At 38.7% G+C, this 24,139-nt stretch overlaps 1 protein-coding gene across 2 annotated transcripts in view; it reads left to right on the top strand.

Moving 5' to 3' along the window:
* The window catches only part of PAX5 (paired box 5), a 238,193-nt gene that overhangs the window by 36,592 nt on the left and 177,462 nt on the right, over positions 1-24,139 (top strand). For both annotated transcript variants that reach the window (XM_088658491.1, XM_088658492.1), the window contains exons 3-5: positions 538-735; positions 8,075-8,139; positions 10,647-10,775. In XM_088658491.1, coding sequence (XP_088514617.1) covers positions 538-735; positions 8,075-8,139; positions 10,647-10,775 — 392 coding nt within the window. The remainder of the gene's footprint in view (positions 1-537; positions 736-8,074; positions 8,140-10,646; positions 10,776-24,139) is intronic.

Below are 24,139 nucleotides of genomic sequence, written 5' to 3'. Positions count from 1 at the left end.
ATTCGTGCACTGTTTTGACTGCACTTATCTTTCCATGTTACTGTTTTACCACTTAGTTGCAAAAAGATGTTAAGTCTTAACAGTAATTTACTACAAAAAGTTTTAATAGTAATTTACTACAAATGAGACCAATGCCCCCACCCCTATTTAAGTAAAAAAATTATGCCAGTGCCAATTTATTTTTATTATTGTTGCTATTACAGATTAATAACAGATATTTTCAGTTAATTTTCAATTTTCACTTGCCCTTTAAAATCACATCATTTTTATTGCCTTCTGGCCATGAAGGAAAACACACATGCACCTATAGTTGTATATCAAACAATCTATATCGGCAAATTTAAAAAAGAATTAGGACACAAATCATATGAAGTTAAACACTTCTAAGTCTTATTGATTTCAGTGGGAGAATTAAATACATGGGTTGCAATTTACTAGGGGTCCATTACATTAGAATATATAACGGTAATGACCACTGAAAATGCATTCCTGAATTGATTTTAATTTTTCTCCTTCTTTCCTGAAATTTTGTTGTAGGTACTATGAGACTGGAAGCATTAAGCCTGGAGTTATTGGGGGGTCAAAACCAAAGGTCGCCACACCCAAAGTAGTAGAAAAGATTGCAGAATATAAACGCCAAAACCCCACCATGTTTGCCTGGGAGATCAGGGACAGGCTTTTAGCAGAGCGAGTATGTGACAACGACACAGTACCCAGCGTTAGCTCAATTAACAGGTAAGGATCTTTTGGATGGTACAATGGAGATGCATTTGGGCAGTGTTTCTTACAATTGTCTGAAAATGGAATGGGTCAGTTTTGATTATTTGCAGGGCTCTTCACATGTGTAAAAGGCATTCATAACCATTTTGTGATCTGTTTCTCATGCAATGTTTGGTGCATTGAGCATAGCTGGAAGGAGCACCTTGTAAAAATTTTTCTGAAAGGCAAGAGAAAATTGAATATACAAAATAAATAAATATGAACATTTCTTTCTCCACAACACCCATTGTCTCTGTCTTGAATTTCCATTTTTCTGCCGTCCAAGATCCTGATATTTGTTATGTGAAAACTGGCAACATAACTGTTCTAATGCGAAAAAGTGTGAGCCTACAGTATAACTTTGGAATGTGGACTGGGAAATAAGAAAGAACTAGTCTAGGACAAGGACCATGTGGTCATATTTTGCTAGACTTACCATCCATCTTTATTATTGATTAATTGAAAGTGAATCTGGGTAGATCAGTAGTGCATCTGCTAATAGAAACAAGTGTGGTAGAATCTAGAGTGTCTTCCAGTTTATTGACCTGTGCAATGTGTCTATTAAATCTTATGCAGAGGGATGATTAATTTTGCAAAATTCTTTTGAGATTCTTGCATACAAAGTGCTATCTTAGATTGTGTATTATGAAGTTTCTGTAATTTGTAATTGTCTGGTGCATGAACAGTCAGGCTTATGAACAGTGTGTCAATTACTGCTTTTCTCAAGAAGCAATCACCATCCCAATGTGCATAATTGTAGTTCATCACATAAAAAGTTAAGTATATATTTCATAGGAGAACTGAAAGACAATTCAGCTATGATCTACAGTTTACTTCACAATAGTTCTAGTTAAGTCCACCTTGTTACCCCGAAATAGATGGCTTGCAGATCACATCCTTTGTGAATTATTATGTTAAATCCCGAGAAACCAAGCCCCATTAGTGGGAAGTGTCTTGTGTTTAAGGTAGCAGCACAGCTTAAATTGGGATATTTGGATTTTTTTAAAAAAATATACAACTTATTTTAAATTTAGAAAATTCATCAAGTGGAATACTTTTCTGTATTAGAAACAACAACCCCAAAGAAAAAATTCATGGAATTTCATGTAAATGCTCTTAAGTTTATCTAACAATAACACTCTCTTTGTATTGCTGGACATGTAATATATAGCTGCAAAATTATTTTATTTTTTCTTTTCGAGATCCAAGAATCTTTGGAACGCTCACCTACTTAGTAATTTCCTCATAGGATTTTAAAATGTTTTTTAAAAGGTTAGGCCAGGGTACAAAAAATGCTGCCTTTTGAGTGGTTACTAATCTAATTGCATATTTTGACCAGATATTTTGCAATGAGAATATACAGCTTTACACATATTAATAATATGAAGAAAGTTAGTCCTGTTGAAATTAACAGGGTAATTTAAAGCACTTCCAGATTTTCACTATTATTGGATGAGATTCAATCACATACTGTACTGGCAAATTGAGGTTGTACAATTAAAGTTGATGGGGAGGTCTTGCATGACAAACCAGCTTCACCTCCAGACTGACCTTTTTAAAATAAGGAAAGTGATGGGAAAATGTGCTAGAAAGTGTGGGATAAAATTTGCTGGATGCGACATCATTTAACCTCCGCACAAGCAAATAAGAATGAATGCTCAATAGATTGCTGATATAACCTAATCTCCTTAAGAACTTTATGCAGATGAATAATGATAAATGTTCAATAAATGGGTCACCTGATATTGCAATTGATTTATGTCGCATTGAATTCAATAGATGTGAAGTGCAAACAACTTCACTTTGGCTCCAACTTTTAATTCTAATGCCATTAAGAACATTGGCTTCTGTTTCCTAAACAGAATGAAATCTCAAGCACTTATATAGAGAGCATAACCTAATAATTTATCTGCCTTTCCATATGCTTTGGTTATTTGGTATTTACGTGCCCTGTTGCTATGATCATTGCAGGACTGTGGGCAAAATTATGTGTTCATAAAGTGTCTGGCTAAAATGAGGCTGTACTATTTTTGCATATTGCAAAGCCATTTATTTAAAATGTTTGGCTAAAACTGAGAAGTAAAACAACAGCTTGGCCTACAGGCCAATTAAGGGAAAGTACATGGACTTAAACCAATTTAGTCTCATTGATGTCAATATGGCAAAGCTGGCAGAAGCCCAAATATTCCTGGGTTGGTTTGGGCTGTCTGAACTAGTTTTTGCCTGAAAACAACTTTTATATCTTATGTGTGCTAGAAACCATCGGCCCAGCTATATTCATACTACTAGTTATACTGTTACAATGCATGTATCCTGATTCTATGCATAACTAGCAAGTTACTTAACATTTTGGCTTTTGCTAACTGCCCCAAATGAAATAATAATAATAATAATAATAATAATAATAATAATAATAATAATAATAATACCGCACCCATCTGGCTGGGTTATGAATGAAGAATACTGAAAAAGTTATGTATCATAATACATAACTTTTATATATCAGACCTGCTGATTCCGTCATTTTATAGCAGAGGCTTTGAAGAATTGAGTAGGGTTGCCATACGTCCAGAATCTTGTGGACATATTTGGAATACTGCACTTGGAAGCAGTGTCTAGGAGGGAAATCGCTTAATGTCTGGGAAAATCCGGATGTATGGCACCCATGTCAGCAGTGTCGTTTTCAGCGATTTTCCTTAAAAAACTTTTCTGTCCAGATTTTCCCTGTTTGAAATATGGCAACCCTAGAACTGAGTATTATTAAAAAAGGCTGCTTTGTACAATATCATATATACATGAATAGACAGGTCCCTACCCAAAAAGCTTTAAGTTAAGTAGTGAAGGGGAAATGAGGGAAGGGGGGGATGTAAAATAACAAAACAACAAAAGGAGGGAGGAATTTATTTATTGCACTGAAACCCATGTGGTTGCATTAAATATGGATGCTTAAACATAGATGTATGTGGACACACAGACACAGACACACACAGAGAGACACACAGACACAGACACACACAGACACACACACACACACGCACACGAACACACTCTTCAATATAGAGCTGTGTCATGCGGCTTCACCTTAGTCTCTGGGCACATCAGAGAGGCTAAGGTAATACTGTAGTAGAGGATGGATGAGAGTAAATGCAGGTACAATTATTTACATTTTATTTTTATTTTAAAATACTAGCTGTTGGTGACCAGCAACAAGGGAAACCCATTAACTTTATGCCCTGCTTGTGAGAACACAATCGTACCTTTCTGGCCACAGCTAGTAACACTGCTGAACTAGATATATACCTGCAACTGCAAGGCACATATTATGTTCATAAAAAGAGCAGGCACGGGTAAATTTTTTGCATATTTTTTCCCTTTTAGTTACTCTTGCTGTATTATTTTTGAATATTACTGCCTAATTAGTTTAAAATGATTAGTAGCTAAGTTCCGAATAAGTAAGTCACAAAACAGGTTGGTACAGTTTGCATGAGATAACCTCCCTGATGCAATCTGTACAATCTTTCTCTTTCTGTCTCTTTTCATACACACATTTATGTACATACATGAAGGGCTTAAAGGAAAGTTGATACCTTGTTGATTTTTGCATTTCAGATAATGGCAATCAAAATTGAAAATCATTTATTTTGATTCAAAAATAGTGTTTGTGTACACACACACACACACACACACACACAGAGAGAGAGAGAGAGAGAGAGAGAGAGAGAGAGAGAGAGAGAGAGAGAATATTACGGTAAATATCAATCCTGACTTATGTGTTTAGGACTGAGGTGTTGGTCTAGTTGTTCTTTTCTTTCAATTCATTCCTCTAGGTCTGGTATTCACAGCAGAGTCTTGATTCTACACCAATAATTGATAAAACACAGTGCCCGCTCAGCTGGGCCCCTGCTTACGTCATTTGTCTACTGTGGATATATAAAAAAATGTTTGCAAGATGACAAGTAAACTTGAATTCACCCCTAGTGAATGAAATGCTTTATAGTTCTGGGAAGAGAAGGTATAAGTGGAGAGACAATAGCAAATGGGCAAATACGTGCACATTCTGACAAAAAGTGCATGCTTCTGTCATCTACTGCACAACTTGAACAGTTTCTAGGAGAGGGAAAATTGGTGTCCTTTGAAGAAGCGACTATGTCTCTTTCACCAAGTACATATTTTTGTATAGCAGGAAATATATTGATCAGATATTTTAATTTGTAAGATGCAGAATAAATAGAAAATGTGTAAATAAATAGAGTTTGCAGGGCAAAGAAAGCAGGTCCATCTGAATATTATTTGAAAACCTAATAAAATCTAGCAATATTTAGGGATGATTCATAATTCAGGTGGCATTCATGTTTTGCATGTAGCATTTGATACCGGTACTTGAATGCATGAAATGAGGATGCGTGCCTGTGAGCATAGGGTGGACATGCAACAGGGAGTCACGATCATCAGTTCATTCAAAGCAAGTCTTCTCTAACCAGTTGCCCCCACCGAAGAACGTCCCCATCTTCCTTGACTAGCTTACACTCCATGTAGTATTGCTCTGTAAAATGGAGAAAGGAGACATATGGGACATTCTGCCTTATATATTAAAATAAGAAGTGCCAGGTTGTTCCCTGGCCTGTTTGGAAGGCACCACCATCTCCTCTGTGCTCTGAACAATCCCATATGTGCATGGGGTTGTTTGAGGATGCTCAGTAAGGAGGAAGTGAACTTTGTATATACTCAAAAATGTATTTTATTTTAATTGATCAGGAAGCCACTCTGGAAACCTTTTTGGGCAAACGCTGGGCAAAATACTTTAAAATAAATACATGTGCTTCTTTCTTATACCTAAAGGGAGAGAGAGATTATTTTAAATTATGGTAAGTGCTGTGTGAAGATCCAACACCAGCACTGCTCTGAACCCTGTACAGATGCCAGCAGAGTGATTGGTGTGTAGGAATTGCACCAGTTACCTGTTTGGTTCCCAAGGCCATTTACTCAATGCAAAATCAATCTACAGTCTTGTGCAGGTTGAACAGTCAGTTGCATGCTGAGATGCAGGCAATGTGAAATGTAGCAGCTGATTTGCAGCAGTGATATACAGTCTTCAGACCTTCATTCTAGCTAGACAGTGTGCAAGGCTTCTAGTGGAGAAGCTATTGTACATTCAGAGAATACTTGCAGAGCAGACCTAAGAAGCAGAGGGTAGTGTTGCCTCATCTTCTCCAGACTGAAATTCACAACTATGGGTTCCTGTTACTTTTAGGTTTGCCTCAGTTCCTACCCGTGTAAGAAGGCTGCTCACTGTGTCTTTGTATGATGTACTGCTCTTACCTTGCTTTCTTCTAATCAAACTCTTTTAGAGGTGGGTACTTTGCTGTATCTCTGCATTAGGTGTGATCAGATCAGTTTAGTCACCCATGATGCAAAGGCAGAGCAGAATTAACCACCTTCTGCACGACTCACTGCTCTGTTCCCTGGGTTTCTACAGTCTAAAACTATGTTCAGAGCGGTGACTTGTGCTGAAACAGGCCTTGAACTAGAATTGGGGGTCACAAACTCTTAAAATGCAAACCCTTTAGTGTACAGGAGTTTTCGGTTTTACTTATTTCTTTAAAATGTGCCTCAGCTTTCAAAACTTTTGGAAACACAGTATTACTCAAAGAGGGTCCCATCCTGAATTGTTCGTTAAGTATTAACACAACACAACAACTACAACCAAACGCTTCAGGTGAAACTTGGAGTAAGCCCATTGAAATTAACAAGCACAACTACCACAATGCCTATTAATTTCAGGGGGTCTACTCTGAGTAAACCTTAGTTGAGTACCACTCATCATAATCATCTACAGTTTGGTAAATGGTGCAAAGGAAGAGGCAGATAACAGTAATTTGGCACTGTCACTTTATGAGTTGATGTTCTGAAATACCAAAGAGGAAAATGGTTTTTTTTTTAAATGACAGGGGAGTGTTCTTCTGTAAATATACTAAACATGAAAAAACAAATCTGGAAGACAACCAGGCAAAAGCTGGGAGTGTGGCCAGGAACTCATCAGGCCACAAGCTGCCAGCTAAAATATTATATTAAAACAGGAATATATACTGTGTGGAGAATTATATCAATGAACTGTGTGCTATTTGATAAAAGACCATTCTATAGTGAGTGCATCAATCTTGTTCTTATTTAAACCAATGGCAAGATCTCCATTTGTGTCACTGGGAAAATATACAGAGAAGACCTTCTGCATTCAGTGCTCTTAATGTATCTCTACGGTGGATTTTCCATTGTTAACAATTTTATTTATTTTATAGAATCATAGAATCATAGAGTTGGAAGAGACCACAAGGGCCATCCAGTCCAACCCCCTGCCAAGCAGGAAACACCATCATTTTATGCTAACTTCAGTTCTCCAACCCAGCGTTAACAAAAGCCTAAACCATATGTAGTGTACACACACACACACACACACAATTTTGCTGCCTAAAATGTTGTGTTAGCAAATATTTTGAAAGTAGGAATGATTCTAGATATGTATGTATAAGTAAGTTGGCACAAAACCTTAATTTATGGTGATGTTAATGTTTAGGGCATTTCTACAAGTCTGTTGTGATCAGTCAACAGGAATGAGCAGAGAGGAAACACCACAGAATTACTTAGTTAATGAGACATTTCCTGTTGCGAGGGTTTAGAACTGTGCAGATTTGCTCACTGAATTTGGTGCTGTGAGGAAAAGCAGCAATCGCCCACAAACCTGCACCAGGGTCCACATTTTGCCCCAATCTGGATAAATTAGTCATGCTTAACTCCAGTTGAAATTAATGAGACAATGTATTAGTGAGATCAATAATATGCGTAATTATTATTATTGCAGTTACTTTATATCCATTGGAAGTCAATGGAATTTAAGTACTTAGATTTTAGATCCTGCGTTTTGGACACCATGTTGTTTATATTGTATATTTGGCTTTGGTCCATTTGCTCAGCTGCAATTCTTTCAGTTTCTTTTGATGGGGTGATTACATATATGAGTTACAGTGAATGTCCAAGCATTGTGAATGATGACATTCACACATGAAAGTGGGCAATTCCAGTTTTGTGAATGTATTAAAGTAGACATGCATTTCCCAACTTTTCAGCTATGGCTGACAACACATTTAGGCAGTTCTCAGCTCAGTGCATCTTTTTAGTTTTCAATTTGGGAAATATAATTGTAATGAAGAGGAATAATTTTCTTGGACACTCATCATGCTTAGTTATTGTTTACCTGCATAGCTGTTTTTTGCTCTATTGTTGTATACCTAATAGTAAGCAGCCATTTGTCTATATGCAGGATTATACGGACAAAGGTACAGCAACCACCCAACCAGCAAGTCCCAGCCTCCAGTCACAGCATAGGTAACTTTTTTTAATATACTTAAAAATATATAATGCAATTCATTCTAAAGAACTTTTAATCACTCTTATGGGCAGATAATTCTGCACAGAACACTTCAGCACACGTACTAATGCACCTTCTTTGTCATTCTCCAAGGGCTGAACATGGTAAATGAATTTTATAAATACTGCTAAAAGGTTTTGAATTTTACTGATTATTATGATAAATAGCTTTCACCATGAGACAGAAAATTGAAATCTAAACCAAAAAAAAAAATCATCCCACTAATGGGGGTCTATAGAATGTCAGATAATTAAAGTAATAAATCAAGAAAGGGATAGTTATTCATAACATTTTCTGCATCATTAGTCAGTAAGTAGTTTTGAATGTGTTTTTTTCTTCTATCAACCAACCCTTCCATAATTCTTTGTGCACTTGCAATTTTGAGTGAAGAGGTAGCAAAACTTTGAAAACTTTTTACTGCTTTTTCTTCTTCTTCTTTGCCTAATTCAGATGCAGACCATCTAACTCTAGTCATTGAAGAGTGATGGACTTTATATTAGCGTTTTTTTCTTGTGGAGTCTCTGACAGATGAGCATAACCTTGCTTAAAATAAGCTCTGTTAACTCAACTACTTTTATAATATATTCAAGCTTATGTAGTCCTGTTGAACCAAATGAGTGGAGTCAAAGTACTTCGGCTTAACTGGGTTGTAAGGCATGCTTCCATAGACCACTTTGGCTTAATATTCACTGCCTCTTTCTCTTCACTGCAGATTTTCAAATTTCCCCCCTGCCTAATCCTTTAGAACTGAATTTGCAAAATTTTAGATTGGAAAATCTCCATATATTCTGAGCTGTCAGCATTTTAGAATACTAATAACCTAATCCACAATCCGGCTAAAATGAAGTTCTTAGATTCAAGACAGTTTAATCTCAGTGATTTCAGTAGGGACTAAATTGGTTTAAATCCACATACTTCATTAAAAATTATGGACTGGAGTACAGGCAAGTAATCCTTTAACCATTTACTCTGGAATAAAATTCCGGAGTCCAATTTTAGAATCTTGAGTGAATCTCATGTATGAAGGGGTAACTCTCTCAACATATAGGAGGGCAGCAAATTGTTAGTTATTTAATCTATTATACTTTTGGCTCTTGGTCTGGGCACCATTTGCACTGTGTTGAGGCAGTAGTTCAGAGGATCTAGTGCCCCCAATGCTATCTTCATCTTCCTCAAGTCCCCAAATGCTGATACAGTTGCAGATTACAGTACCAGTCATATCATAGATGTCCTAGTATCAGGGGTCCTAGCAAGAATGCAATCTACTGTCAATTTAGAGCAGCTTCTCCAAACCCCCAGATGCTTTCGACTATAATTCCCAATAATTCCCATCAGCATCAGCTCGCAAGACTATGCCTGATGGGAATTGTAGTCCAAAACACCCAGAGAGCATCAGGTTGCAGGCAGGCACTTTATTGTGTTGGACATAAATGGTGGGAGATGTAGGCTCAAATCTCTGCTTGTCCAGGGGTTTATTTGTCCAGGCAAAATAATCATAACAAACTTTTAGACTGATGCATCTTGCAGGATGACGCCATATATGTTGACCTGAATGCCTTGGAGATGCAACCAGCAATCTTTTGTGAAGTAATATAGCATAATGTTTAAGAACATGAGCTGTAAGCTACTTATCTGTAGTTGTTATCTCATTTCAGCCATGACCTCTATGGCATCAATGGATTCCCTTAGGCAGCCACTTCTCATCTTAACATGGGGGTAATATAACACTAGCATACAGGTACAGAGTTGTTGTATCAGTTCCTGATAAAATAAACATGAAGCATTTTGAGCAGTTTAGAAAAGTGCTATATCCTATGACAAGGTTAGCTAACATGGTGATCACCAGATGTCTTGGACTACAACCCCCATCATGGCATATGGTTGAGATCTCTACCAGTGTTCTCATGGTATACACAGCTGACTCTCAACTTAGGCAGGGGTTATGTTCCAGGGATAGTGCATAAAGTCAAAATCGCTTATGTCAAAATATATAGAATGATGGGTGGAATTGCCAGTCTTTCCCCCCAGAGGCCCACCCCCATTTTTATTTTTATTTTTAAAAATTATTTGCCAAGCCCTTGAAGCTGAATGTGCACAAGTTGAATGCACATATGTTGTGGGTCTACTGTGTGTATATATGAAAATACAGGGCAGAATATTTTTGCAATGCTTGATAGGTACCTGATGCTAATTTAGCTTGCTGCTGTATAAAGCAGGTTTTTCTGTCAGCACCAAAAGCTAATAAGATAGGGCTGGGCTGTAAGACATGGCAGAAAATGAAATTTCAATGTTCAAGAAAGGTATCCAGGCTGCAAATTTCCCTGTTTCCCCTCTCCCAGCCTCCTGGTTGTAGGTAGTGGTATTGAAACACAACTATCAAAGATGGCAGTCATGGAAAAGTTGTTCGCATGGCTTCCTCTCTTGTGTGGATATGCGTATTGATTGGTTTGTTTCTAAATTACAGCTTCCACGGGCTCCGTGACACAAGTGTCCTCAGTAAGCACAGACTCAGCAGGCTCCTCCTACTCCATTAGTGGAATTCTGGGAATTACATCTCCCAGTGCTGAAAGCAACAAACGCAAAAGAGATGAAGGTAAGAATAAATACATATTCCTTCCATATTCTTTTTTATAGTTTATAGAAATAGTGAAATTTTATCCTCAATCTCTGCTGCAAAATTAATTATCTCCTTGCTACGAACCTGTTTCCCACTTAAAGATACCAATTTTCTTTGTATGTTAATTTGAATTAACACACACACACATACAAGCAGATAGGAGCTAATAAATTTTTATATCAGTAAAAATTATAATTTCAAAATAACCCATTTGGAAATTAGGAGCCAAACTATCAACAAAACAGAGAGATTTGAAAAGGCTTGGAATTTGCCTCCTTTGCCATACCATTTTGGAGGACACAGTTGCGAACTTTTTGTCCAGTGATGTGACTATTTTAATTTTACTTAAGAACTGGGTGGGAGGAAAAAGCATGAGATTCTGACATATTTCCTCTTGACTAAAATGATAGGGGCTTGCGGCTTTCCAACCCCAATTACTGTATGAATTGACAACATGGTAAAACACCTTCTGTTGCATAATCATTTTAATATGAGAACTGGGCAATGCCTTTGACTCTTCTTGCATGATCAGTTTGACTGAGGGTAGATTCACATTACGGTTTTTAATGATGACTTTTTTATTTTGTAGATTTCTGAATAATTTAAAACTGGGTACAGAAAGCATTGTGGCAAATAGTGGTGGCACAAGATAAACCTTTTGTTTAAATAGACTTGCTTTTGTTGAATGAGGCTTTTGAATGGTTCAGCACAAGTTCATTAGCATCAACTTCATCCAGCATTTCCTGGTTCAAGTCACTTTCAGAATGTGCCCAGTTGCATTTTGAATTAAAATCATTTACTAGGCTGGATCTGTCTGTGCTATGATTGAAATCTGTAATTGGTTTGATTTGTAGATTAATCAACTGAAGTTTGGTTGATTAATTTGTATGACCAATTTTTTAACAATAGAGGTATGAATTAAAAACACATTTTGGTTTATTATTTTCTTACATTTTCATAGCTTTCCCATAACAAAAATTCTCAGCAGCTCATGAAGCAATATGTTTTGATTGGTATGCTAATAAAACTGGGATTTTTTTTAAAAAAGAAGGGAAAATATTAAAGATTATATTCTGTTACAAAAGGAGTGGAAGTTATGTCTATTTAAGTTATGTTTATACATCCTTAAATATCTCAAAAAACACCTACGGTGAGGTTCTGATAATGTGTAATGTTATTCAAATTAAACTGATCAGTTACCAATTAACAGGTGGTAAGTACTATAATCAGGTAGTTTTTAAAATTCTAGTGTGCACTTAGTGTGCACAAACCTGATGAAAAGTCAACTCATGTTGGCTTTGGAGCACAACTCCCCCCCCCACATGTGAACCGACAGTGCTGCCTCCAGTTTTGGAGGGCTTTTACGTAAAATGCACTCATTGGGCCTCCTTCCTAAAAAGGCCCACCTGCTGTCATTGCAATTATCTTGCTCAATCTGTATAAGCACCCATCCTATGGTGTGATCTTTGAGGATGCCCAGAGATGTCTGCCCCTGATGCCAGTGAACTGAATTCTATGATTATAATTTTGTTATGGGTGAACTATGATTAAAATAATACAAGTAAAACTAGAGCTTTTCAGTTGCCAGAAATAGTCACTTTGATGATCCAGTAATTCTCAATAAACGTGAAAGCACTGATGCATGTAAATGAAACTCGGCCCTTCCACTGAAAGGCGTGGGGAGCCTGCTTGCAATGTGAACAGGGTGCACCCAATGTTGCTCTAGTGCAGTTCTGCTTTCTGCAGAGGAAGTCTGGTGACATCCCACCAGATGTCAAAGAGAAAAACAACTACCATACTTTTAGAGGACATCTGAAGGCAGCCCTGTTCAGGGAAGCTTTTAATGTTTAATAAATTATTGTATTTTAATACTTCTGTTGGAAGCTGCCCAGAGTGGCTGGGGAAACCCAGCCAGATGGGTGGGGTATAAATAAATTATTATTATTATTATTATTATTATTATTATTATTATTATTAGGTTTAGGGTTGTTTACAACTGTGTGCTCATCAGGAGTTGATGAATGTATAAAGTGGTTTGCTTAAATGTGTGCAATGAATCACCAGAGAACTAACATGTTCATATCACTGCTCCCCAAAGGGTTTTCAATTGAAGTAAGTCACAAATTCAGCTGTGAGTCACCAGTTGCTGAGCAGTCCAGTTATGGATGTGCATGTGTGAACTAGTATTGAGTGCAAAACTTCTGAGTTGGAAATCTTTTTAATTATAATCTGTTCTCACCATCTGTTTTGATGGAACTTGGCCTAATCTAACAGTTCCACAGATATAAAACTAATGCTTAGCAAGCATTTGCTACTCATTGAAGGTTCAAAGCACTTTACACATATCATGACAGCAATTATTGCAATCAACCAATAAGTTAGGTCAGTATTATCTTGCAGGCAGGAATAGAGGAGATATTAAAGGTCTACATAAATATATTTAGTGAATTTACAACTGAGGTGAGAATTGAACCAGGTTTTCCTTGGCCACAGCAGTGCTCACAACGCAACAGTTCTCAACAGCACATAATAATATATAATTCATAATGAAAAAATGATGCTTTATTGAAATCATATAGTCTCATTAACTGTTCCGTTTGTTTCACCCATAACAAATAAGTTATAGACAAAACAGGCAGCATAGCTGATAAACAGATAATAGATAAAACCACTTAGTCAATGTACATTTATTATAACATCTACAAACATAACAATCTTCATTAACTGTGACCAAATGTAGGGGAGAAGTCCTCCAGATATACCAAGGATCAGCAAAATTTTTCAGTAGGGGGCTGGTCCACTGTCCCTCAGACCTTGTGGGGGCCCGGACTATATTTTGAAAAATAATAATGAATGAATTCCTATGCCCCACAAATAACCCAGAGATGCATTTTAAATAAAAGCACACATTCTACTCATGTAAAAACACCAGTCAGGCCCCACAAATAACCCAGAGATGCATTTTAAATAGAAGGACACATTCTACTCATGTAAAAACACGCTGACTCCCGGACTGTCCATGGGCCAGATTTAGAAGGAGATTGGACCAGATCTGGCCCCTGGGCCTTAGTTTGCCTACCCATGAGATATACTAATCCACTGATGTTTAATATTTCCTTTGTATTGTAGGTTATGGTACATGTGCATACCTGCTACATCTACTACAAAGTAGTACTTTACTCATTTATTTTTGAGGATCAGTTTTTGGCCAGTGTGTTTATGTTTTGTAGGGACAGAGCTGCTTAGGTATTGATGAGTACAGGTGTGTGTCTTACTTTATAAAACTGCTTACGATGCACTGGGTTGTATCCAGTTGCTTTCCTTTTCCTGAGAAGTGGCTCTTTCATCCAGCACAGCCTTCTGGTAGTGGGAGAGGGAAACCTCAAATGCTACAGAAGGTTGGGAAACCATTTGAATGGCTTGGGAAGAGGCATAGGGGGCTGCAGGGGGAAGGGAGAATCTCTGAAGATTGCCAGATCCCTGTTCAGCTGATAGAGGGCTTAGCAGGATCCCTTAGCCTTACATTAGTGGAGGGGAACCAACTGGCTATAGAAAGATAAACAAATTGACCCCAGCAATCTCTTTCTCATGTGTGGAATCCTAAAACAACAAAACATTTTCCTTCTGTTAGGTTCCTCTAGTCTAACAAATTAAAAAAGAGAAACTTGGAAATGCATTCCTATTAATACATTTGGGAGTGAGCCCTATTGAACTCAGGAAATGTGCTGCAAAATGCCCACACTGAAAAATGGCTACAGATTTGCAACAAAGAGGTGCCCCAAAATGAATTTCCCAGTTTGAATGCTTTTATAATTTTGGTGTTAAAAAGAAGAAGGATATGGTTATTTAATGATAGGAAACAGTATAATGCATAATATGCAGAAGGGGACAAAGTTAACATTTTTTTACTTTTCCAAAGTGCAACATTCAGCCTTAAATATCATTTTTACATATTTGATATATTCACAGCTCTGCTCAAATATGGTGGGAAATACAAGGCAGTAATTATGTTCCACTTGCAGGTGCTGTGTGAGCAGGGCTAGCTAGTGGTATAGAATTAGTTCTATACCTTCCTTAGTTCCTTAGAACTAATAAACTGTATCCATGACACACTATGATCCATTACCTTTTTCTGTTCACCTCACCATTGACATTCTTTAGCAGATGTCACCAGTCTTTAACTCAGTGGGTTGCATGCCTGGTAGCAACAGGGGCAAACTATATCAGACAATCTTTATTGGTTTATGTAGCTGAAGGTGTCATTTCCCCCTCCTGTTGTAATATGAATTCAGAGCAGATGTGTCTTAGTGGGGGATCGGTTGTTTTCACTTATAACTAAAGGACACACTACTGGAGACTGACAAAAGAAGCAGAACATGGACAGCAACTAGACAGTAGATGGTTGCTAAATAGAGATGAATTCTTCACCTCCCCGCTTCTTAAAAGGCAGATACTTTTAGCCACAGTGGTGTTCTTGAACATGTTAACTTGCTTAAACTTTGCTAATTTCCCACTGCATCCCCTATCTCCCCACAGTTAAGAATGCATATTGGAAAAGAAAAGCTACAGAAGAAAATGTAGTCATTTTATTTTATAGTTTCAAAGTTGCAGGGGAAGTCATATGGTATAACAACTGGCCACGTGAAAAGGAATTGTGGCTTATTATATGCTATAAATTAGTAGAGAAATAAATGCTTTTTAAATGTTACTAATGGCTATGTTTTCAAGGTATTCAGAGTGAGAACAATGGAAATGAGTCTAATTTTAACAGGATACCAGGTGAATGCCTTCTGTGATTAACTTGTATTAAATCAGTTTGGGCTCTCTCTGGTTTTTATATAATATTATTTCTGCTGTATAATGCTATTTTTCTGTTCTTGTTTTAGAGTTAGTTTCTAAGTGTTGTTTTTAAATTTTTATTCATGGGTTTTACCTCATGTTAGCCACCATGAGCTCTTCTGAGGAAAGATAGTATTTGTGTCAAACATTGCAAGCAAGTTTTTAGTGTGGAGGAGATATTTTGTTAACATTTCAGTACTTCCCAGAAATAGATAGATGATAGATCCTATAATATACAAACATTTTCCTGAGATACATGAATCCAGTTATAAGTAGTACACCAGTCTTGGTTGTACTAATACTGACAATATGATGTAAAAGCATTTGGCCTTGATGGACCAATTTTTATCTTGTCCATTGTTCCTTTTGCATCAGCAGACCTGCCAAAGGCCTCAGAGAAGCTCACAAGCAAGACATGATAGTTCTAGCCACCTCCTGTTTGTCCTCCACATCTCATATTCAGCCTTAGTCTTGTGTTACGTGGTTGATTAAGGCTGTGTGCACACTGCTATTTACTCTGGGTACATTGTACTCTCATGCAACCAATAAATAAATAAATAAATAAATAAATAAATAAATAAATAGGCAAAGGACCCCTGGACGGTAAAGTCCAGTCAAAGTCAACTGTGGGGTTGCAGTACTCATTTCCCTTTCAGGCCAAGGGAGCCGATGTTTGTCCACAGACAGCTTTCCGGGTCATGTGGCCAGCAGGACTAAACCAGAGTGCATGGAAACTCGCACTAGTGTGCTTTTGAACTGCTAGGTTGGCAGGAGCTGGGACAGAGCAACAGGAGCTCACCCCATCATGGGGATTCAAACTGCTGACCTTCTGATTGGCAAGCCCAAGAGGCTCAGTGGTTTAGACCACAGTGTCACCCGCAGCCCTTATGTCTCATGTGCAGATGACACTACCCATGATGTAGCGCTCTCCTGTATTTTTGTGAGAAAAACTGCTGTGTGTTCCCTTCAAATTAGCTTCAATCTGAAAGCACAGATGACAGCTTCATATATAGGTGTTCCAGAGGGTGGTGGTGGTGGTCTGCAGGGGCAGAGAAACAAAAACCGGCAATGTGCATCAGCTGAAGACATGCTGGCTCCCTCTCTGGTGTGTACAGCAATGTGGAGGTATGACTTGTAATGCAATGGTGGGAAACAACCTTGTTGCATTTTAAGCTGCTAATGTGTACCTAACCCGAGAGGAATAAAGAGGACATGGGAGCAGGTATGGATCAGAAGGGATTTATGCATTCAAGAAAACTAGAGCCAGTAATCAAACAAAATATTCTTCACAGTGTTTGAGTGTGTAGACCTTCAGTCTGAGTTGGAATTAAATGAATGTGTTTAAGGCTGTATTTTTGTGCAATGCATTACATACATATATTTTCTGTTTCATTGTGGCCCAGTCAACGAAGCTGCAGAGGAAGCCGCCTGTAGGCAGTAGGGAAGGAAATACTTTCAGTCCCCAAAGAACATGCCATCCCATAGATTATCTGGTTTATCTGTGTATCTTGTCTGCTTGAGCAGAGTGTGCAGGGCATTCTGTGTTTCGAAGGTGTTGGCAAAGCCATCCAACTGGTCACATCCCTTTTAATTTTGACTTATTTTATTTTGAAACAAGAAATAAAAGGTCCAAAAGGCAGAGAAGGAGGGTTTTCTTCTTTTTTCTTTTGCGTTCATAATGTAATCTGTTCAAGGTAAGGTGGATCCTATGCCACTCCTATTGGAATACGAGGACAAGAGACTTCTTTAATGATACGTTTTTCATTTGCTTTCAAGTGCTGCTGTTGCTCCCTCTGCTGGCAGGAATGTTGGTAGCTCTGGAAATCCATCAGCATGGCTGAACGTTCCTCTTCTTTAGACACTTTAGGTCAGGGTTGGGAACCTGCAGGACCTCCATATCATTGGACTCCAACTTCCGTCAGCCCCAACCACCATGACTAATAGTCAGGGATGAGGGGAGTTGCAATCCCAACATTGGTTTCTCATCCCTGTTTTAGCAGTTGCCCCTGCTTTATGGAATGAATATCCTGATTTTTTTGATTTTTTAAAAAAATAATGTATATGATGAGGTGGACATAAAAACTGATTCCAAGATAAAATTAGATCGTCTTCTGCAAGACTTTTTAGTTAGTGCTGCGAGGCTTTTTGTTATTTCTTTTGCTGCAACAGACCAACACTGCCACCCATCTGAAATTTTGTTTGTAAAATGTTCACATTTTAAGCTCTCTGGAAAGTTACACACACACACACACACACACACACACACACACACACACACAAATATATAATTTTCTTTCCAGATGGTTTCAAATGTGAACATCTTAAAAACAAAAATTCAGATGGGTGGCTGTGTTAGTCTGTTGAGATTTATACAAGACAAATTATATAATTAATCTCTATTCTTACTTGGTTTTAATCTCTATTCTTACTTGGTATCCGAAGAAGTGTGCATGCACACAAAAGCTCATACCTATGACAAACTTAGTTGGTCTCTAAGGTGCTATTGGAAGGATTTTTTAAATTTTGTTTTGACTTACTTGGTTTTGTGAATGTTTGTTCTGTTCGGCAAGGTCCAAGTATGAGAGAGAAATGAGTGTGAGCTATTATAGTATACACAAACAAATGCTTATTTAAATAAAAAGGTGTGCCCCATGACTTTTGGATTTTAGAAACAAATCTGGATGTAACATTTACATGAGTTACAAAAAGCAATTTTTCAGAGACTGCAATGCAGAGGTGCCACAGAATTGATTTTCCCCCTTTGAGGCTGACTGGAAAAGTAACAGCATACAGAAAAACCAGGAGGATGAGTGGAGCTCTTCTTTGACTCTTTTTAGGAAATGCTATTGAATGTTATATCATTATTGTTTCTATAAACGGCTTAGAGATTTTCATTACATTAAATGGTATAATTATAAATGCCTGTTGTCTTTGTTCATGGAGTTTTCTTGGCAAAATACTGGAGTGGTTTGCCAGTTCCTTCTCCAGGTGGATCACATTTAGTCTTAAACTCTCAGCTATGACCTGTCTGTCTTGGGTGGCCCTACCGGTACATGGCATAGCTCATAGCTTCTCTGAGTTATTCAAGCCCCTTTGCCACGACAAGACAGTGATCCATGAAGGCAGTGATCCAGAAGTGCAAGCTGGATTTTGAAGGGGCAGAGGAACCAGAGACCAAATAGCAAACATGCGCTGGATTATGGAGAAAGCTAGAGAGTTCCAGAAAAACGTCTACTTCTGCTTCATTGACTATGCAAAAGCCTTTGACTGTGTCGACCACAGCAAACTATGGCAAGTTCTTAAAGAAATGGGAGTGCCTGATCACCTCATCTGTCTCCTGAGAAATCTCTATGTGGGACAAGAAGCTACAGTTAGAATTGGATATGGAACAACTGATTGGTTCAAAATTGGGAAAGGAGTACGACAAGGTTGTATATTGTCTCCCTGCTTATTTAACTTATATGCAGAATTCATCATGCGAAAGGCTGGACTAGATGAATCCCAAGCCGGAATTAAGATTGCCGGAAGAAATATCAACAACCTCAGATATGCAGATGACACAACCTTGATGGCAGAAAGTGAGGAGGAATTAAAGAACCTTTTAATGAGGGTAAAAGAGGAGAGCGCAAAATATGGTCTGAAGCTCAACATCAAAAAAACTAAGATCATGGCCACTGGTCCCATCACCTCCAGGCAAATAGAAGGGGAAGAAATGGAGGCAGTGAGAGATTTTACTTTCTTGGGCTCCTTGATCACTGCAGATGGTGACAGCAGTCACGAAATTAAAAGACGCCTGCTTCTTGGGAGAAAAGCAATGACAAACCTAGACAGCATCTTAAAAAGCAGAGACATAACCTTGCCGACAAAGGTCCGTATAGTTAAAGCTATGGTTTTCCCAGTAGTGATGTATGGAAGTGAGTGCTGGACCATAAAGAAGGCTGATCGCCGAAGAATTGATGCTTTTGAATTATGGTGCTGGAGGAGACTCTTGAGAGTCCCATGGACTGCAAGAAGATCAAACCTATCCATTCTTAAGGAAATCAGCCCTGAGGGCTCCCTGGAAGGACAGATCGTGAAGCTGAGGCTCCAATACTTTGGCCACCTCATGAGAAGAGAAGAATCCTTGGAAAAGACCCTGATGTTGGGAAAGATTGAGGGCACTAGGAGAAGGGGACGACAGAGGACAAGATGGTTGGACAGTGTTCTCGAAGCTACGAACATGAGTTTGACCAAACTGCGGGAGGCAGTGGAAGACAGGAGTGCCTGGCGTGCTATGGTCCATGGGGTCACGAAGAGTCGGACACGACTAAACGACTAAACAACAACAACATGACCTGTCTGTCTTGGGTGGCCCTACATGGCATAACTCATAGCTTCTCTGAATTATTCAAGCCCCTTTGCCACGACAAGACAGTGATCCATGAAGGCAGTGATCCAGAAGTGCAAGCTGGATTTTGAAGGGGCAGAGGAACCAGAGACCAAATTGCAAATATGTGCTGGATTATGGAGAAAGCTAGAGAGTTCCAGAAAAACATCTACTTCTGCTTCACTGACTACGCAAAAGCATTTGACTGTGTCGACCACAGCAAACTATGGCAAGTTCTTAAAGAAATGGGAGTGCCTGATCACCTCATCTGTCTCCTGAGAAATCTCTATGTGGGACAAGAAGCTACAGTTAGAATTGGATATGGAACAACTGATTGGTTCAAAATTGGGAAAGGAGTACGACAAGGCTGTATATTGTCTCCCTGCTTATTTAACTTATATGCAAAATTCATCATGTGAAAGGCTGGACTGGATGAATCCCAAGCCAGAATTAAGATTGCCGGAAGAAATATCAACAACCTCAGATATGCTGATGACACAACCTTGTTGGCAGAAATTGAGGAGGAATTAAATAACCTTTTAATGAGGGTGAAAGAGGAGAGCGCAACATATGTTCTGAAGCTCAACATCAAAAAAACCAAGATCATGGCCACTGGCCCATGGACTGCAAGAAGACCAAACCTATCCATTTTGAAGGAAATCAGCCCTGAGTGCTAACTGGAAGGACAGACTGTGAAGCTGAGGCTCCAATACTTTGGCCACCTCATGAGAAGAGAAGACTCCCTGGAAAAGACCCTGATGCTGGGAAAGATTGAGGGCACAAGGAGAAGGGGACGACAGAGGACAAGATGGTTGGACAGTGTTCTTGAAGCTACCAACATGAGTCTGACCAAACTGCGGGAGGCAGTGGAAGACAGGAGTGCTTGGCAAAACCGGCATTTTTTGTGATTTTGTAAAAAAAAGCCCAACTTTTCTGTCTGGATTTTCAGTTTGAAATATGGCAACTCTAAATAAATTTGACTTTAGGCGTTTCCGTGTGCTGCTCTGGTTCGCCAGAAGCGGCTTTGTCATGCTGGCCACATGACCTGGAAGCTGTATGCCAGCTCCCTTGGCCAAGTTGTGTTTGCATATATAAAATTTAGAGGCACAACAAGTGACTAAATATACTTACAAACTGATCTTTGCAAATATTTCTCCTCGTTCCTGTGACTCCCCCCCTTGCTGGTATACACTATTAAATGAAGGGCAATAAAGCTTAACATACTGTATTATAAATGTGCAAGATGCATGCATTTGCTGAACACCTACCACTCCATTACCTAAGAAGAAATCAAAACTGGATTGAAATACCCGCCAATGAAAGCTGCTTAGATGATAGTTCTAATTTGCTAGTATAAAGAATATTTGTAATGTTGAGAAGGGCATGGAAATTTATTTATTACAGTTCATGCAATTATATATTTTACATTTTGTTTATGCGTTCATGGTATGTTAAATATATCAATTGAAATTTGTTTAATAATTTCTTTATAAAGAGAGATGCTGAGGATAAAGTATGGGCTTCTTTATAATTTTTCTTATTTTCTTATTTGCCTTCTGATTCCTTTCTTTTTTGCAGGGCAATTTTTGCTGTGTGTGCACATGCATGTATGGATATGTGCTCTTGGGTGTTTATATTTCGTGTTGCCAAGAATTCCATGTGTACACTGGTATTCCATGTACATATTGGAAAGTGTATATTGTTGAGCTTTGCCTCCAGTGCTATCTGGGTTTTGAGCTGGATTGTACACGGTCTTTTGTGATTGTTTCACAACCTCTTCCTAGGATTAGGGTGATTTTCTTATTGGATAAACAGCCTATGTCTCTTTTCAAAGAGGCACATGAGCTGCCACCTTGCCATTATTTGAAATTCTTGCTTTGGGTGGCTATATGAGTATAGCCTCTGTCCCTGCAGAATTTGCTATGGTCTGCCTTTCACACTAGTGACTTGAAGGGTGCCTCAAGTCTCTCACTACTTTTGTGGAACTGATTCAAGCACATACCAGAAATATACAGTGGATTAAAATATTCTGCAACAAAACCACTTAGAAACAAACACATACTTTTTGCTGTTAGGAAAGTGATGGGGAAATGCTCTGAAAAGTTTAAGGTGAACAAATGATTAACAGGAAGATGTATAAAAACCCTGGTAAGCAAATCAATATGAATGCTCATTGATTGTTGAATAACTACCCTGCAAACAACTCAGAAGGAATGCTCAATAAAGTGTGTGTATAGTCTAACTTTCTGATGTTGTGTGAGCAAATCAGGATGAATGCTAAACAGGTTGTCTGAAGGAGCCTGTAGATGGTTGTGCTATTCCAAACATCCTCCAAGTGTGTCTGGATGTTATATTTGGGGGCTGCCCAGAGAAACAGAGTATGAGATGCAGAATGACAAATATTAAATATCTGGAATATTATAATTTAGAAAGCCTGGATGATATAGTGGTTAGAATGCAGGACTGGGGCCCGGTGGATGAGAGGGCCTGGGTTCCAATTCCCAGTTTCCAGGAAACAATCTGGGTGACCTTAGCCTAACCTACCTCACAAAAGTGTTGCAAGATAAAATGAATAACTTCCACACAATTTAATTCGTATCTCACCCTTTCTCCAAGGAACTCAGGGCAGTGTTGCTGAGGTTCTTGCTGTCTTATCCTCCATTTTATCCTCATGATCTTCATCTGGATTTGAAAAAGAAAAAATAGGAATGGCACCAATATGAGAGGGGAGGGAGAAGGAAAGCTGGCATCTCAAAGGTATACAGAAACTCAGCTGAGGACACCACCCCCGGCAGCACGATCCCGGCAGGGTTCCATCGCTGCTGCCTTCCTGCCCATGCTGGGCGCCCCACCCCCAGGACGCATGCCAGCCCTGCCCGAGTCTCCGCCCCCCCGGTGCCGGAGCATGAAGCTCCGCCACTGGACACAGCATGCTGCATCTAAATGCCCTTGAGGAAGAATATACTGTATATGAAATGTGTCAAGCTATTAAATTTTTGTTCCTGGGCATTTTTGAGATTCCACTTCTCCTTTTTCTCCATCCCCTCCTCTGAATAGGGATTTGAACCTGGGTCTGTCTGGTCCTTGTCCAGCGATCTACCCTGCCCCATACTGGTTCTAACACTGTCCTCTTCCCCCAAGACTCTAAGATCCTAGAACTGCAGAGTTCTGCATTCCTTTTACAAGACTTGAACTGCTGGCAATCATCTGCTCTGCGTTCAATAAGTCTTCACACCATTGCTTTAGTTCCTGTACTGGTTTGAGACACCAGCAGGCAGGCAGGAAATACCGTATTTTTCCATGTATAAGACTAGGTTTTTTAAACCCAAAAATTAGGTTTAAAATTGGGGTTCGTCTTATACACGGGAAGTGCTGAGGGGTGTTTTCTCTATATGGAGTCCCCCAAAATAGGGGGTGTCTTATAGACAGAAAAATATGGTAGTTCTTCAGTTTGGCCATCAGTACACAAACAGCTTCAAAAGATTAAAAGGAGGAAGGAACATTAACACTGGGGATTATCTTGCTACCTGTTAGCTTGCACATAAAACTCTTGCAGCAATCCTCTCCTTGCAAGATAATGTACCCAATCTAAAAATATTGGCAGCCATGAGGAAAAAAAAATTCAATTTGTATAGTAATAACATGACCAAAACAACAACAACATCTCAGTGGGTGGATTAGCCAGATCAAGCTTTTGAAAAACTACTGTATTTCCTTTGACTAGTAGTAGCCCAGTAACTTTAGACAAATGAACAATATAGCAAATAAGAGCATCTGTCTCATGCCAGCTTCAGTTTAGGATGCACAAAGACTGTATCCCTCATGTTGCAATGTGATTATTACTATCTGCAGGAAAGCAGCACAGACATGAAGTGTAGATAGATTTGCCAAGTTCTAGAGCTGTAGTCCCTATAACTCAGGGAAAGGACCCTAGGAGACAATGGATGGTGCCCAGCTGATTGGTGGCTGGAGCCTGTGGCACAGTCTGGTGATTCAGGAATGCAACTTGATAAACACAGAAGTGGACCCAAAAGCAGATATTCTCATCATCCCAATCAAAAAATGCCTGGCACCTGACCCTAAGATTTTACCTGGAGACCGTAGAGAAGGAGACAAAAACATTTGAAACTTCAGA

This window comes from Zootoca vivipara, chromosome 15 (assembly GCF_965207765.1).
Source record: "Zootoca vivipara chromosome 15, rZooViv2.hap1.1, whole genome shotgun sequence".
In the NCBI taxonomy this organism is placed as follows: Eukaryota; Metazoa; Chordata; class Lepidosauria; order Squamata; family Lacertidae; genus Zootoca; species Zootoca vivipara.
The sequence above is the reverse complement of the archived record's forward strand: the minus strand, read 5'-3'. Positions and strand labels throughout refer to the sequence as shown.